This window comes from Salarias fasciatus, chromosome 22, assembly GCF_902148845.1.
Source record: "Salarias fasciatus chromosome 22, fSalaFa1.1, whole genome shotgun sequence".
In the NCBI taxonomy this organism is placed as follows: Eukaryota; Metazoa; Chordata; class Actinopteri; order Blenniiformes; family Blenniidae; genus Salarias; species Salarias fasciatus.
Window position 1 is genome coordinate 17,580,044 of NC_043765.1, and position 13,322 is coordinate 17,593,365.

The 13,322-nt window shown below is 46.0% G+C and overlaps 1 protein-coding gene across 1 annotated transcript in view; it reads left to right on the plus strand.

Annotated features, from left to right (window-relative positions):
- The first annotated feature begins 2,526 nt into the window (after nucleotides 1–2,526).
- The window catches only part of tshz1 (teashirt zinc finger homeobox 1), a 29,919-nt gene continuing 19,123 nt past the window's right edge, over nucleotides 2,527–13,322 (plus strand). The window contains exon 1 of the mRNA XM_030120109.1: nucleotides 2,527–2,797. Coding sequence (XP_029975969.1) covers nucleotides 2,758–2,797 — 40 coding nt within the window. The 5' untranslated portion in view covers nucleotides 2,527–2,757. The remainder of the gene's footprint in view (nucleotides 2,798–13,322) is intronic.

A 13,322-nucleotide genomic window follows, 5' to 3' on the forward strand; every position in this document is an offset into this window, starting at 1 on the left:
TAATACCTGGATTTTCAAACAAATGTTTAAATATTGCATCGTGCATTTAAAAGAAGAAGCCAACAGCAGTGACTAATCCAGCCCGTGCAGCCATGCGTCTGCAGCAGTCTCGTGCGCCCCGAGCCGAGCTGACGCGCGCGCGGCTCTCCTGTCTGTCTGCGCGCTTTCGGATGGAAATATCAGTGACGTCAGAGCGTTCCATCAATCAGCGGGCCGGCCGCGCTGACAGACAGCGACGGACAGATGTTGGGGCGGTACTTGCTGTTCCTTTTCGCCACATAATAAGCGACCTGCGACAGCTCCCCTGCGCACATTACCGGCTCTGCGCTCCGGCGGCGATTCCCAGAAGAGGCTACGGACCGTCGAGGAAGCAGAAAAAGAAAAAAAAAAAAAAAAAAACTTCAGACCGGCTCCTCTGCCCTGCGTAATGCTCATTACCTGTCCACTGTGAGAGAAATACACTTACCACGCTCAGGGAGTTTCTCTTCTTCTTCTTCTTCTTTTTTTAATCCAGTTTCCTCTATAATCCGGTCCAAAGTGTTGTAAATAATAAGTCCGATGACTTGCTGTGAACAGAAGAGCACACAGTGTGAACTGTGCCAGCGTTCATGCCATCCGAGCTCTGCTGTGATTATCACTGCACCTCAGGGAGGGAAAAAAATAAATAAATAAATAAAACATAAACAAATTTAAGACTTTTTCCCCATCTCGTCTTCTCCATCCCGCCTTGTAGTAAAGGGATATATCACGGTGTCTCGTTTGAGATAACATTAGCCCAGTTGTGCGCTCTTTATAAACACTTTATGGTGGATAATAGTTAGGATGGAGTGTAGGCTATTAATGGAGCCTCTTGTGGATTCAGAGCCCCTCCCCTTCAGCAGAAGCCTCACTAAAAAAGGTGCAACGAATCGATCTGCAGCCTCCTTTGTCCCACTAAAGAGGTCACCGAGAAATATCCACTTTTTTTTCCCTTGCAAACTTTGAGACAGAGAGAAATCTGCACTGCACATTAAACACCGTATAAATAAATCAGCATCATCTGATTACAGCTTAAGCTCAGATGAAAACTTAAGATGCTTAAAATTTTGCTGGCATGGTGCAAAAATAAGTTTCCCTCTTTGTGAGAACTTGGATTGATGTTTTATAGATATTTTCTCAAAAGGCGACCAGGCCTTATTGTGCTGTACTTGATAGGAATATGCTACTTGTGCATGATCAGCCTAGTATTTGTGCTTTTATAGTTAAAATATATTTATTGTAGTCGCCTTGCGTGTAAAGATTGACGTTAATCCCCATTAAATACGCAGCTCGGCATAACAGCGAGATTCTGCAGAAATAATTCCTACATTCAATATGTTTTTATCCTCTTAGAAAAAAAAAATCTTTCCAACCATCAACTTCTTGAGGCACCTCTCCTTCTATTGTCTGAATGCAAGGTTACAAATCGCCCCCCCCCCAACCTTCTCCATCCTATCAGGACGCACCTTGGCGCGCGCAGGGACGGAGGAGGCGTCGAAATGAAAGCCGTCCCAGTGAACAATTAGAGCCGCGGATTGACAGGTGGGCTCTGACTGTCAGGGTGACGCTTGTGGAGGGGTGGAGTAAAGGAGAGGCCGGAAAGGCAGCTGGATGTGTCTGTCTATCAGTGGGAGCTGTCTGAACGCACCGCGCATCACCAATGTGCGCACATTTCACTGCGGAGAATATCCGGGGACGCTCCTTGCGCTTTTGCAAATAAACAATTATCAGCACTAAAACAAAACAAAAACGAGTGGGGAAAAAAAACAACCGGCAGAGGGATCCGGGCTCAGCGGGAGGGCCTGCTCGATGTCTTTTGTGATGAGTTTGTGAGGGGGAGAGGAAAGAGAAAAAAAAAATTCGTCAAGTGTCCATGTTGACAATCGGACGGTAAGCGCATAGCGTGAGTGTTTCATTATCCGAGGGGGTGTTTTCTGGAGGAAGGGATGCGTGCTGAACGCTGCCGGTGGTTACTCCTGACTGATTGACACACACTCAGCCCGCCTAACGTGTCACTCTTTCCTCTCTTTCCTCCTGAAGAGTGTAGCGGAGCGCCGGAGACCGGAGCTGGCACCTGGACCGGAGGCTCCGGAGCGAAGCGCCGCGCCGCACCGCGCCGCAGTTTGGACTCGTCTTTCCCCCCACCCGGTCGAGTGAGTTAAAAACGCCACGAGAGGAGCTCCGTTTACGCCACTTTTGTGTTTTTTTTGCTGTGATCAGAGGTATGAAATAGTCCGCTGAGGGGTGTAAACATTTTTTTTTTTTTTAATGGAAACGCAGGGACGGGCTCAGCGGCTTTTCCGTGTCCGTGAACGATAGACTGAGATCCCGACAGTTTCTTTCTACCACACCAGCCTGCGATGACTTTTTCTGATCGGCAGAAGTTAACACAGGAACCTGCTTTTTTTCCTCCTTCTTCTTGCTCTAAATCAGCGCTGATCGCGACCTTTTTTTTTTTTTTTTTTTTTTTTTTTTTTGCGGGACTGTGCGGTGATAAATAATGCGTAAAGACTGAAGCTCCTCTTGCGCCGATCAAGAACAGACTTCTCCACCCTGCGAGGGATCTACACTTTAAAACCAAAACCATCCCACAGAAGAAGTGAAGAGGGGGAGAGAAGGGAAAAAAAAACACCCGGCTGCTGGCTTTGATTTCCTCTCTCCTTGCACCGGTTTCCTCTCCGAGCTCGTTCGCGATTCTGATCTCTGCATGAAAAGTCAAGCGGAAAGTCTCGCAGCAGCATGCCGAGGAGAAAGCAGCAAGCGCCGCGGCGGTCAGCAGGTAAGAGCCGAGCTCCGCAGTCCAGCGCTCCCACCCGCATCGCCGAACACGGGCGAAAACACGCACACTTTGTCCCCCCCACCCTCCACCCCACCGACTGAGCACCACACACAGCCAGGCGTGTTTACAAGCTGACGGGCCTGGAAGGAGCCTCTCGCTGAGTGTATCCAAATCCACGCTGAAGTTATCTTTCACACCACATCGGTCTGGAATCAGCAGTGCCCCTTTTTACGCATCGATTCCTTGAACTTTCCCTGCCCTGCACACTTCACTTTCATTGCTTTTAAAAAGCTGATCTCAGACCAGGCATGCCAGCTATATCCAAGTGCTCCAAACAAAGCTCGTCTCTCTGCCGTTTGATGTGTTTGGTGTCGGAACTGGAGAGAAGAAAGAAAAAGTAGCGTATTTTCAGCTTGTGTTCCGCTCTGGGATTGCCATCCTTGATTTGATGCTTGATTGATCGCCTGTCATGCGACTGCCTTTGATCTATTCATTCCTGATAAACATCAGTAAATCATTCACCACGGAGACACGCATGCGCCCTCCCCTCGTCAAAGGAGAACTTTTTAGCCCCCGCAGAGGAGCACAGAAGAGACAAATTGAAAGAAAAGTTCTCAACCAGGATAAATACTTTGCGATTAATACCCAAGGGGGAGGGAACAGGGGAGGGGGATGGAGGAGGGAGGGAGGGAGGGAGGAGATCACAGAGGGGGCATTTCATGCAGGAATAGTCCTAAAACACTGCAGGGCAAACTGGGGAGGTCACGTCTGTGATGGTAGGTCTGCTGACCTGACCTCTGTTCGTCCCTGTGTACAGGAAGAGGTGTGACTCTGAGAGAATAAGTACAGTGTTAAAGTGCAGGAATCACAGGGAGTGATCATTGAGAAATCAATTTAGTACACAAGAATGTGCAGGAAAGATCTTTTTTTAGCAGAGAATATTGATTATTTATGAGTTCTGTCAAACATCTCTCAGTAAATTATGCTAAAAGTCACTTTGTGGGTTTGTTTTTTTTCCCCTCACTTTTCAATGTAAACATATTAAAAGTAAGGAAGTTTTTTGATGGACTTCATCCGTTCACACACCAAGGCGATCAGCCTCCACCAGGAGCAGTTTGGGGTTCAGTGTCTTGCTCATGAACGCTTTGGCAACACGAACGGGACACGATGCGGCTCCTGAACCTTGCAACCTAAAGATAACACACACAGTTTCGCGGCGCAGACCTTCACGCCGGCGCCGTCCCTTCCCCTGTCCAACGGTCCGGCCTGCGTGTTTCCTCTAAGCCGACCAGACGTGAACCGCTGTGCGAGGGAATCGCGTGTTTTGCCCGAATCCATTTGATGTCCCTGGGAGATGTGTGTGATTGACACGCATTTCCAAATGACGGGAGAAGAGGAGGCCTTTGAAGTTCATGCAGTAATGACCAAAGCCGAATAAAACAGCTGTAGAATGTTAAGCAGGCGGTGGAAATGTGAGGTTAAGCAGACTTAATCAAGGTTGTGACGGAAAGACTTTGAACTCGGTGGGGCTGTAATTTCTAATTGACGTGAGGCTTTAGTGATGGATGGAGAGAAATGTGTTTGAAGAACAAGCCTTCACACTGAAAATGAATAGTGGGTTTATACGTCTGCCACAAATTGTGGTTTTAAAAAAAAAAACTTCATAAAAGAGCATGTGATATTTTTCCTCCCTCTCTCTCTTGTCCTTTTCCCTGTTTTCCAGCCTCCTCTGGCCGTTTGGCTGAGCTCTGAAGTGGCCCCATTCTCGCTCAGCTTTTGAATATTGATTTGTCTGTTTTTCTGACAGACACATGCATCACAGGCAGAAATGGTCAATCCAGGCTTGGCAGGCTTTGTCTCTACATTATTTCCAGCTCTTGACATATGGTCAATTCCAAAACTTTAACGCTCCTCCTGATGTGTGCGAGAGAGAGAGAGAGAGAGAGAGAGAGAAAGAAAACCACTGCTTCCTCAAGTGAAACACACCTATGAACGCAGGCTATTTTTACAATGCATTAGCAGATATTTTCCACAACCCAGATTTGTCACTTTGGAGTTGCAGTAAAGCAAAATGTTGCATATGCTCCTGAGAGAGAAGAGGAAGGGGTTGGGGGCGGGGGGGTTCAATAGCTCTTTGTATGCCATTTGAAATGGGCTCTGTTTCATCAGTCACAGTGATGATTTTAGACCCTGTAATGGCGCTGTACCCTATCTAGTTTATGACCAGTGACAATACATCAGTGTTCTTTCATTTGGAACCGCATTACTGCATCTGTTAGTTTTGGCAGTTGACTTCAGTGCAGTGCAATTTGAGCAGCAGAGACTTTTGCTGCAGTCATTTGTCGTCATTTTCAGTTTTTTTTTTTTATTTCTCGTCTCCTTCCTCTCACTGAAGTGCAATGCTGTTGATGTATTTCTCCAGTAATTAATGAAAGGCAAACAATGCAGCAACAACAATTAGTACGGGAAACCGTCAGTTGAAATGCTGAGACACATTAAAAGGCATCGAAAGAGTTACTCGTATCCTAACAGGCAGTTTAACTCTCCATGCTAAGCTACGACACAGCAGCAGAGCAGTGCGTGTATAATGCCACCGTGCCCGGCTTTGGCTTTTTGATTACGTGCAATCAAAGTTAGTTGTGAAATAATGAGCTGATTAATCAATTAGACGATTTACATATTGCCAACAATTGTGATAATAGATTAAGTTGTTTGCGGAGCCGGGAGTTTGACATTGATTGGGTCTGGCTCGTGAGGCTGAGCTGCTTTTTTAGCACATGCAGCGTCTGTGGCTTTTTTGACCAGGAGGTTGAACAGAACCGAGCAGTAGAACCATCAGTTCTCGTTGCAGCCATAATTTGAGTGATATATAGGATGAAAATCAGTAATTTCTTTCTTTTTTTTGTTCTAATCTGTTTACATCAGCATTCATTTCATGTTTAAATGTCCAACCTACATCACTTATTACAGCCGGGGAACCGGTAATTATCTTAATACGCAGAATCGTGTTGCTGTATGTGACACGTCCAAAGCAGCCATAACTCAATCTTCGCCCTGATGGGGAGGTCACTGTTTTGATTGCCGCTGGAGAATTAATGGCGTCGCCGCACGTCTGCTCTTGCTTTTACTTTGCCAACCGCGATATCTTAAATCAAACACTGTCACTCTAAGTAATGAATCTGTCAACTAATCATTCAACACGTCAGCGTGATTACTGCGTGACACCGTGTTAAATTTATTCCACAGGAGTTAAAAAGGTCTGGCTTAGGAAGGGAAATAAAAAAATTGGAAAAAAAAAAAAAAAAAAAAAAACCTGTCGTATTTATTAGCGAACCGGCGTTGAGTTTGAGGCTGACAGTGACCCCGTGACGAAGAGCAAACTGCGAGTGACCAATCCTCAGGGAGGAGGAGGAGGAGGACGAGGGCGTGTCGTGTTGATACTCGGGTTTCTGTTCTCTCTCCAGTTCTGCAAATGAGCAGAACAGTCAGTTCCTGCAGTGACAGAATTAGTTCATGAAGGGACAGGAAACGTGCCTGAGTGGAAAATGTGGTTTTTCATACCTGTAAACAGTAATTAGGTTTCCTTTCTCTCGTCCCTTCTTAAAGAGTGGAAGCTAACCGTCTAGCATTGACCGCGCGTTTCCTTCCAGCTTTAGCCCAGTAATCACGTTGCAGTTGCACGCCGCGTGTTCCTGGTCGTTTCTTTAATAGGTGTCGTTCAGTGTCTCCTAGAAACCTCCTTCAGCTCCACGTTTTAATGACTTGTTTGTAGCTCAGCTCAACACATGTTTAATTAAAGAGCTCTGCAGCGTTTGTCCAGACTGAAGCACAATGAGCCCCACGCAGATTAAACAGGACGTCTCCTCGCCTCGCCAGCGTCTTCACTGACACTGCCTCCCCCCCCCCCCCCCCCCCCCCCCCCCCCACCTTCCAGCGGATCGCCCTTTACTGCCACCATCACTACCTCAAAAAGAAGTCTCTTAATTATGACTGGGGTGGGCGGGGCCTCGCCGCTTCCCGATGGCATCATTAACTGCGCTCCCTAATTATCCAGGTAGCTGACAGATCAGTGACGGGTCCGCCGATTACCGCTGACAAATTCAGCAAGACGTCAAGTCTGCAAGCTGCCTTGATGAAATCAAGCTCGCCCCGCCGCGCCCCCGCCTCGCTCGCTCCGGCGTAAACTCCACAACACACAGGTTGCTTTGCGAGTGTCATGTGACGGCTCAGAAATGTGCCGGACACAATGGAATAGTTGTTGCAGGGACCCGGCCTCAGCAGCTGTGTTTTCAATGCTCTCCTGAGTTCGTCTTCCTCTAAATATGAACGATTGTGTTCATACTTTCCCTCTGATCTTTGTGCTAACTGCTTTTTGGCTTGTTTGACAGAACAGGAACAAAGTTCTGAGCCGAGCCGCGTTAATACATTTTGTTGTTGTTCCATGGCATTGTGTTCCTCTGCAGGAATTTGGCTCACGTCACCTGTCAAATGAGCAGCGAGCGCCGAACGACTGCTATTAGAACCCTGCGTTAGTTTTATCGGGATGCTTCTGATAAAGGATTTAATGACATTTGTCAGGTGCTGCGAGTTAAAAAAAAAAAAAAAAAAAAGATATTATTTGAAGTGAAAAGTCTGCAGATGAGGGAAAAACAGAGCGTGTTTGTGTGTTTATGTTGGTGCGTCAAACCACAACTTTCTGCATGCTTGTGTGTGTGTGTGTGTGTGTGTTTGCGCGTTTCTTCGTGAATTACTGTGATCCTGCGATAATGCGGCGCGTGTAAAAGTGTCATTAACAGGTGACATTGACTGAAGGAGCCGCTGGATGTATTTGCTATATCCCACACTCGGCTACACCCGCCGTTTCATTTGCATGTGGCGTCGGAGCCAGCAGGCCTTGAGGAAATCAAAGACACACGCTAATGCGCACACTTCGCACAACTCCGCTCTCCGTCCTCATCTTCGTGGAGGTTAAGTGACAAATGAAGATCGATGACTGCTCTTATGGAAAAGAGAGGGTCGAATTGAAAATATGTGGGAATTAGACTCGGCAGCCGAGTGGAGATGTAAAGGCATTCGGAGCTCGCAGGCGCGAGGTAAAACTATCCCCGAGCTTAATGAGGTTCAGAGGAAGCAGGAAAACCTGGATTTTCGCTCAGGCGCGACACAAGAGGCCTCGACGAGGAAATAAAAGAAAACAAGGTCGTTTTACAGGAATAAAACTCACTAGCATCCTTCCCCCTAAATACTTCCTGCACTTATTTATTGTCTCTGATTTTTTTTTTTTTTTTTTTTCAGTGCGCCTGTTTTTGATTCACAAAGATTTCTTGGCGGCAATTCAAAACAGCTGCAAAACAAAAGCCACAATGTACAGTGGGGATGTAAAATAATAGCAGGAATAATAACAAGGATGAAATCATTCGCACGGCCGTCCCCGAGGGTTTCGGGGCACCAGTTGCTAATTGCTGTGCAGCATGCACATGGAGGAAAAGATTTCCTGCTGACTGCAACAAAGAAAGAGCCAGTTGACTGAAAAGTGAAGGGAGTGAAAGAGGAGACGGTGATCCTCAAAGTAAACGTGGTCCGCTCTTTCAGATGTGTCGGTGGCGTGTCTGTCTCAAAGCAGGTTAACGTTTCAGTCTGAACGGTAAAAATCCTGTATTCCTATTTGTTTAATGGAACCCAGGCCACTTATTACATTTTTGACAGTGTTCCCTCGGTCCAGATGATCGTGCTGCATCTCTTCTGACTTTTGTGGCACTGATGCTGTCCAACATCACGGTCCTGTTCTGGAGGATGTAGACATTTATCAGTGTTCGGTTAGTGCTGCTATGGACAATTGTGTAATAATTGTGGCTATTCTCAATGTAATACAATGTTATAAGATAATAATAAATGTACTTATGTTGGTAAGAAAACTGGCTGAAATGGGCTTAAATGAAATGCAGCCCTAACTAGGTACTAACTAGGTAACTAGTTATGATGACATGAGTGACTGCAGTTGTTCCATGTTGACCATGTTTACTCGTACAGATATCTTAAAAATGCAAACTCAACAAAGATAAAATAAAAAAGAAAATTTACTCCAGTTAGCGATATTTTATCACATTTTGCTAAGACAGCTCCTGATAAAAGTGCTGTGCTCTTTCTTTGCTGTGTACTTTTGCTCCTTTTGCACTAGCGCCAAAATACTGTTTTACAATAACAAATCTTATTACTCTGTTGGCAACTTATTACATTATTGGTGATTACTACATTATTGATGCTTGCATGATTAGAATAACACAACTCACTAAATCTCCAACATGTTTTCAATTTGGCTTTTTGCACACCGCAGATGTGTACTTATGATCCAGGATGTTTTTGAACTTTGAAAATATAAAATTTCATACTGAAGTTCTGCATATAGTGGTGATACTGGTTATGTTGGCCATAACACAGCTTGTTTTGTATTGTAGTCGGGTGAATGTGGTGAACGCAGTGTTGCTGTTATTAAACGTCTGCATAAAACTTTGCATCAATGTGCATATCCTGTAATCTTCTGACTCTCTGGAGAAAAGCAGCAGAGAGCCGCAGGTTGTCAGACCCCCAAAGTGGACCAGCTGCATTTGTTTTTCCAGGCAGATCTTCAACTTTGTCAGTGTCTGCAATAACTCTTTCATTTTAAGAAAGCAACAGAATTACGCTGAAAGTGGAAGAAGCAAAACAATGATGCAGGAAGGATGGAGAGAAGTGACAAGTGGTGATTTAAGACGAGACGATGGGAGGTCTGGAGTACACTCAGAGGTCAGTGTGTACTCAGGGGGCCGGCTGTCTCGCTCCTCTGTACGACGCACATGCAGGGCTTTCTGGCTGCTTCATTGTTTTTCCCCCATTTTTTTTTCCCCCTTCCTTTTTTTGCACCACAGTCTTGTAGCGTGCACACAGATGACTCAGACATACATCGGCGTGTCAGTATGTTTTTGTCCTCGCGCGATCGGCATTCAGAGGTGGGTTAACAGTGTCTTACAGTTATTCCGTTCAAACTTGAGGAAACATGTTGCGGTAAATATACTGACTTTACTCTCAGTAAAACTTGAAGATGAACCGGCGTCATGTTTATTACCCATTACCTTTGTTACCTACACCTGGGTGGAGGTGAGCGAGTCGGCGCGGGATGCCCGGCGCCGCCTCTGTTAACCGGCTCTGAGCATCTGGGCCGAAGCAGGCTGGGTGGAGAACAGGTGTGGGCGAGGGGAGGAAGATAACAGAGGGAGAGAAAGAGGGGCTGTGAAGGAAAGGTATTAAAAGTGACAGATGAACAAGACTTGGGTAGATGCTCTCCTGCAGCAGCTGTGACTGCTGCCATCTCTCTGACAGGTGTCAATTAAGAATTACTGCAGAGGCCCTGTAGTCATTTTTTTTTTTTTTTTTCCTGCCCAGCTGTCTGTCTGTGTGCCTTTTTGAGAAATAGCGCTTTACCCTTGTCACTGCCGTAACGTTCAGCCGCGGTCGCCCCAGAAAACGAGTGCACGGCGGGCACGCTGATCGATAACCAGTGTATTAGCAATTATTTTGTGCATTGATTTACGCTGGGGCAGCGACTCCCAGCGTGTTATTAGCTGCTGATTATATGTGCCTCTGCCACATCGCAAGATGCACATCAGCACAAATGCTTGTTCTGCCAGACACCACATACTTTAGATTTTAACCTTTTGAACAAAGTATAGATATGCGGATGACAATATGCAGCTTTTCAGATTGTCTCAGAGTAATAAATGTTCCAATCAAGTTAATGTAGCAATACTCTGAGACACGACTCTCGATGTATAAAAACCTCAGGGGCTTTAAGCTATGCTGAGTCAGGATGTAGCTGCAGTTTGTTGTGTGACTTTTGGAAATTTCAAGGCACTCGGTATAAAGGGATATTGTATTTATCAATAAAAACAAGTCCAAAATACAAACTGCGAAAGTCTGACTGAACTGTGATCATTTTCTATTATGCCTGCATATGAAAAATGAAAGAAAAGAAAATTCCCAAATATTACCCGATTGACTGATTCAAAATTACAAATGGACAGCCCTAATTATTTCATATACGGTCAAGATAGGCAGAAGTAACAAACTCTACAGACTGATTCACTTCTGAAATGCCGCTGATATGTCAGTCACAGCTCCTGTAAATCAGAGACGAGAGAAAGAGCACTGTTATTTAAAGGAGCCAGCATCAAAGCACAAAGAAATGACCTCCTAAATAAAGTGTATTTATTATGAATCATGTAAGTCATCCTCAATATTGAACTCAATCACGTCTCGATATCTTGCAGTAATATTTGCATTTTGTCTTTAAAGCAAGACTGCAAATGCATCTTGATGCTCAAGTGTCTAAACAGTCACTAAAGATGCCGAATATATCACCGTTTTAGCATTTCACATATATAACCAGAAGTAAAGTGGGTTTTTTTACTGATGATCAGATAACTCAAACTGGGTTAACGTTGGAATATTGTTATTTTCATATCATTAGCTAGCAGCTAACAGAAAGATGCTAACACAAGCATAAGCTCATCGACGACCTGAGAACGATTTGAAACGAACACCGACTCTTGGGCCGCACGGTGGTGAAGTGATTAGCACTCTGGACTCAGTCCGGATACTCCAGCTTCCTCCCACGGTCCAGAAACATGCATGTGAGGGGAATTGCTGACCCTGAATTGCCCCGAGGTGTGAATGTGAGCGTGTGTGGTTGTTGCTTGTGTCTCTCTGTGTGTTGGCCCTGGCTGGGCCCCTTAGCGATGAACACCGACTCGGTGTTAAGAGGCTGTATTCTGTCAGAGAGACAGGTTTTTGTTTTTATCACGCAGCCATTACAGCTGGTTTCGGAATAACCAACCAGCAGTTGGCGCGAGTGGACAAAAGTCAGGGGGTGGACGTCTCCATCCTCTGAGGAGTGTTTATTTAAGTGATAAGGTGGGTGGGGAGGCAATGAATATCATCTTTTCGAACACTACTTTACTGCAGATAAGCCATCTGGGAGTGGATACAGTTAACAGACGACACCGTGTCCTTGAGCGCGGACGCCGGGGAAGGTCACACCGCAGACTGGTGTAGTGCCACCACCGTCTCCCCTTCCTCCCCTCACCTCTTCGTCTTCATCACAGCCCACTCCCTCTGTCTCTCTATTGCTACTCCGTTTTTTAGGATTACTGGCCTCTCTCTCTCTCTCTCTCTCTCTCTCTCTCTCTCTTCCTCTTCCCTGTAAGCCTTTTCTCATCTTCCTATCTGTCATCAATCTCTATCTTACGGACTCAATTCTCCTCTACCCTGCTCATATTTTCTTTCATCTTCCTCCCTGTCTCTCACCCTCATCTATCGCTCTCTCACCGGATGCTCAGGAGTCAGTGAACTGGTTACAGGAACATGAACTCAACATCTGAAAAGGAAAGCGTAATGCTCCTCTCTTTCGGGCCCACTGGCCTTGCACTCATATTTCACGAGTCCCCCTTCTTCTTCTTTTTTTTTTTTCTTCTTCTTTTTTTCCTGTAGTCTTATTTCAGTATTATCCCACAGTCCCTCTTTTGAGTGGTTAAAAACCCAAAAGGTCGCAGGGCAGTGAAGTCTTGTGCCGTGTTCTTTGAGGTCGAAGCACATGACTGTCACATATTTTCCAAGAGCCTTTTTGCCGTTTCCCATCAAGCAGATAGTTTACCCACAAAAGATGTCGGGCAGGAAGAGAATCAAAGCATATTTTGTTTGTGTGAAGCTATTCAGTTTTGTCTTTGGTTTCAAAAGACGCCATTGACCACAGTTTGCTCGGGGTCAAAAAAAAAAAAAAGTAATCACTTAGCAGCCGTCGGCCTCGGCGCGGCGCTTGACGGGCACTTGAAAGGGGATATAGTGACGAGGAATCCTCGTCAATTCAACAACACCACATGTTACCCCTCAAATTCCTCCCAAATCTGTCCAGAGCCGCGGCACCGTCTCAGACGGCGACAGTCACGCGGGGGGTATAAGCTCCGCTCTGTCCCTTTAAGTCGTCTGTCTCCGGGAGAACAGCGGGAGGCCTCCCGCGCCGCCTCGCCTCTCTTCGTCACTCCCGCCCCGCTCGCGCCGAACCGACCGACCGGCCGTCTGTCTTAAGTCGCTGGCTGGAAGTCCACCTGAGCATCTGTTTCCGATCACCTGTCTCCGCTCGTATGGCGACCCAAATGTCGATCTCCGGTCCATCTGCCTCTCGCCTCTCTCCGTCACGAAAGGCGTGCCGTGACAGGACCGTCGCTAAGTCCAGCCGACTGTCCAGAGAACCGGCTGGCAGTGAATAATGGTCGTGTAGTGAGTCTCATGCAACATTTGACTTTGATGGAAATACGGTTGGAGAGCAAAAAACATGATATGATATAATTTAATACTACTACGCTCAGACTAGTGGTGGGTGGTTCAACCATATAACGACACTAGTTGTGTCATGCCTGATAATAATTTAGCCAAATTTGAGTGTTTGCTGCTTATTGGCTGCAGTTTTAGGAGACCGTATGGGATGACCTCCCAG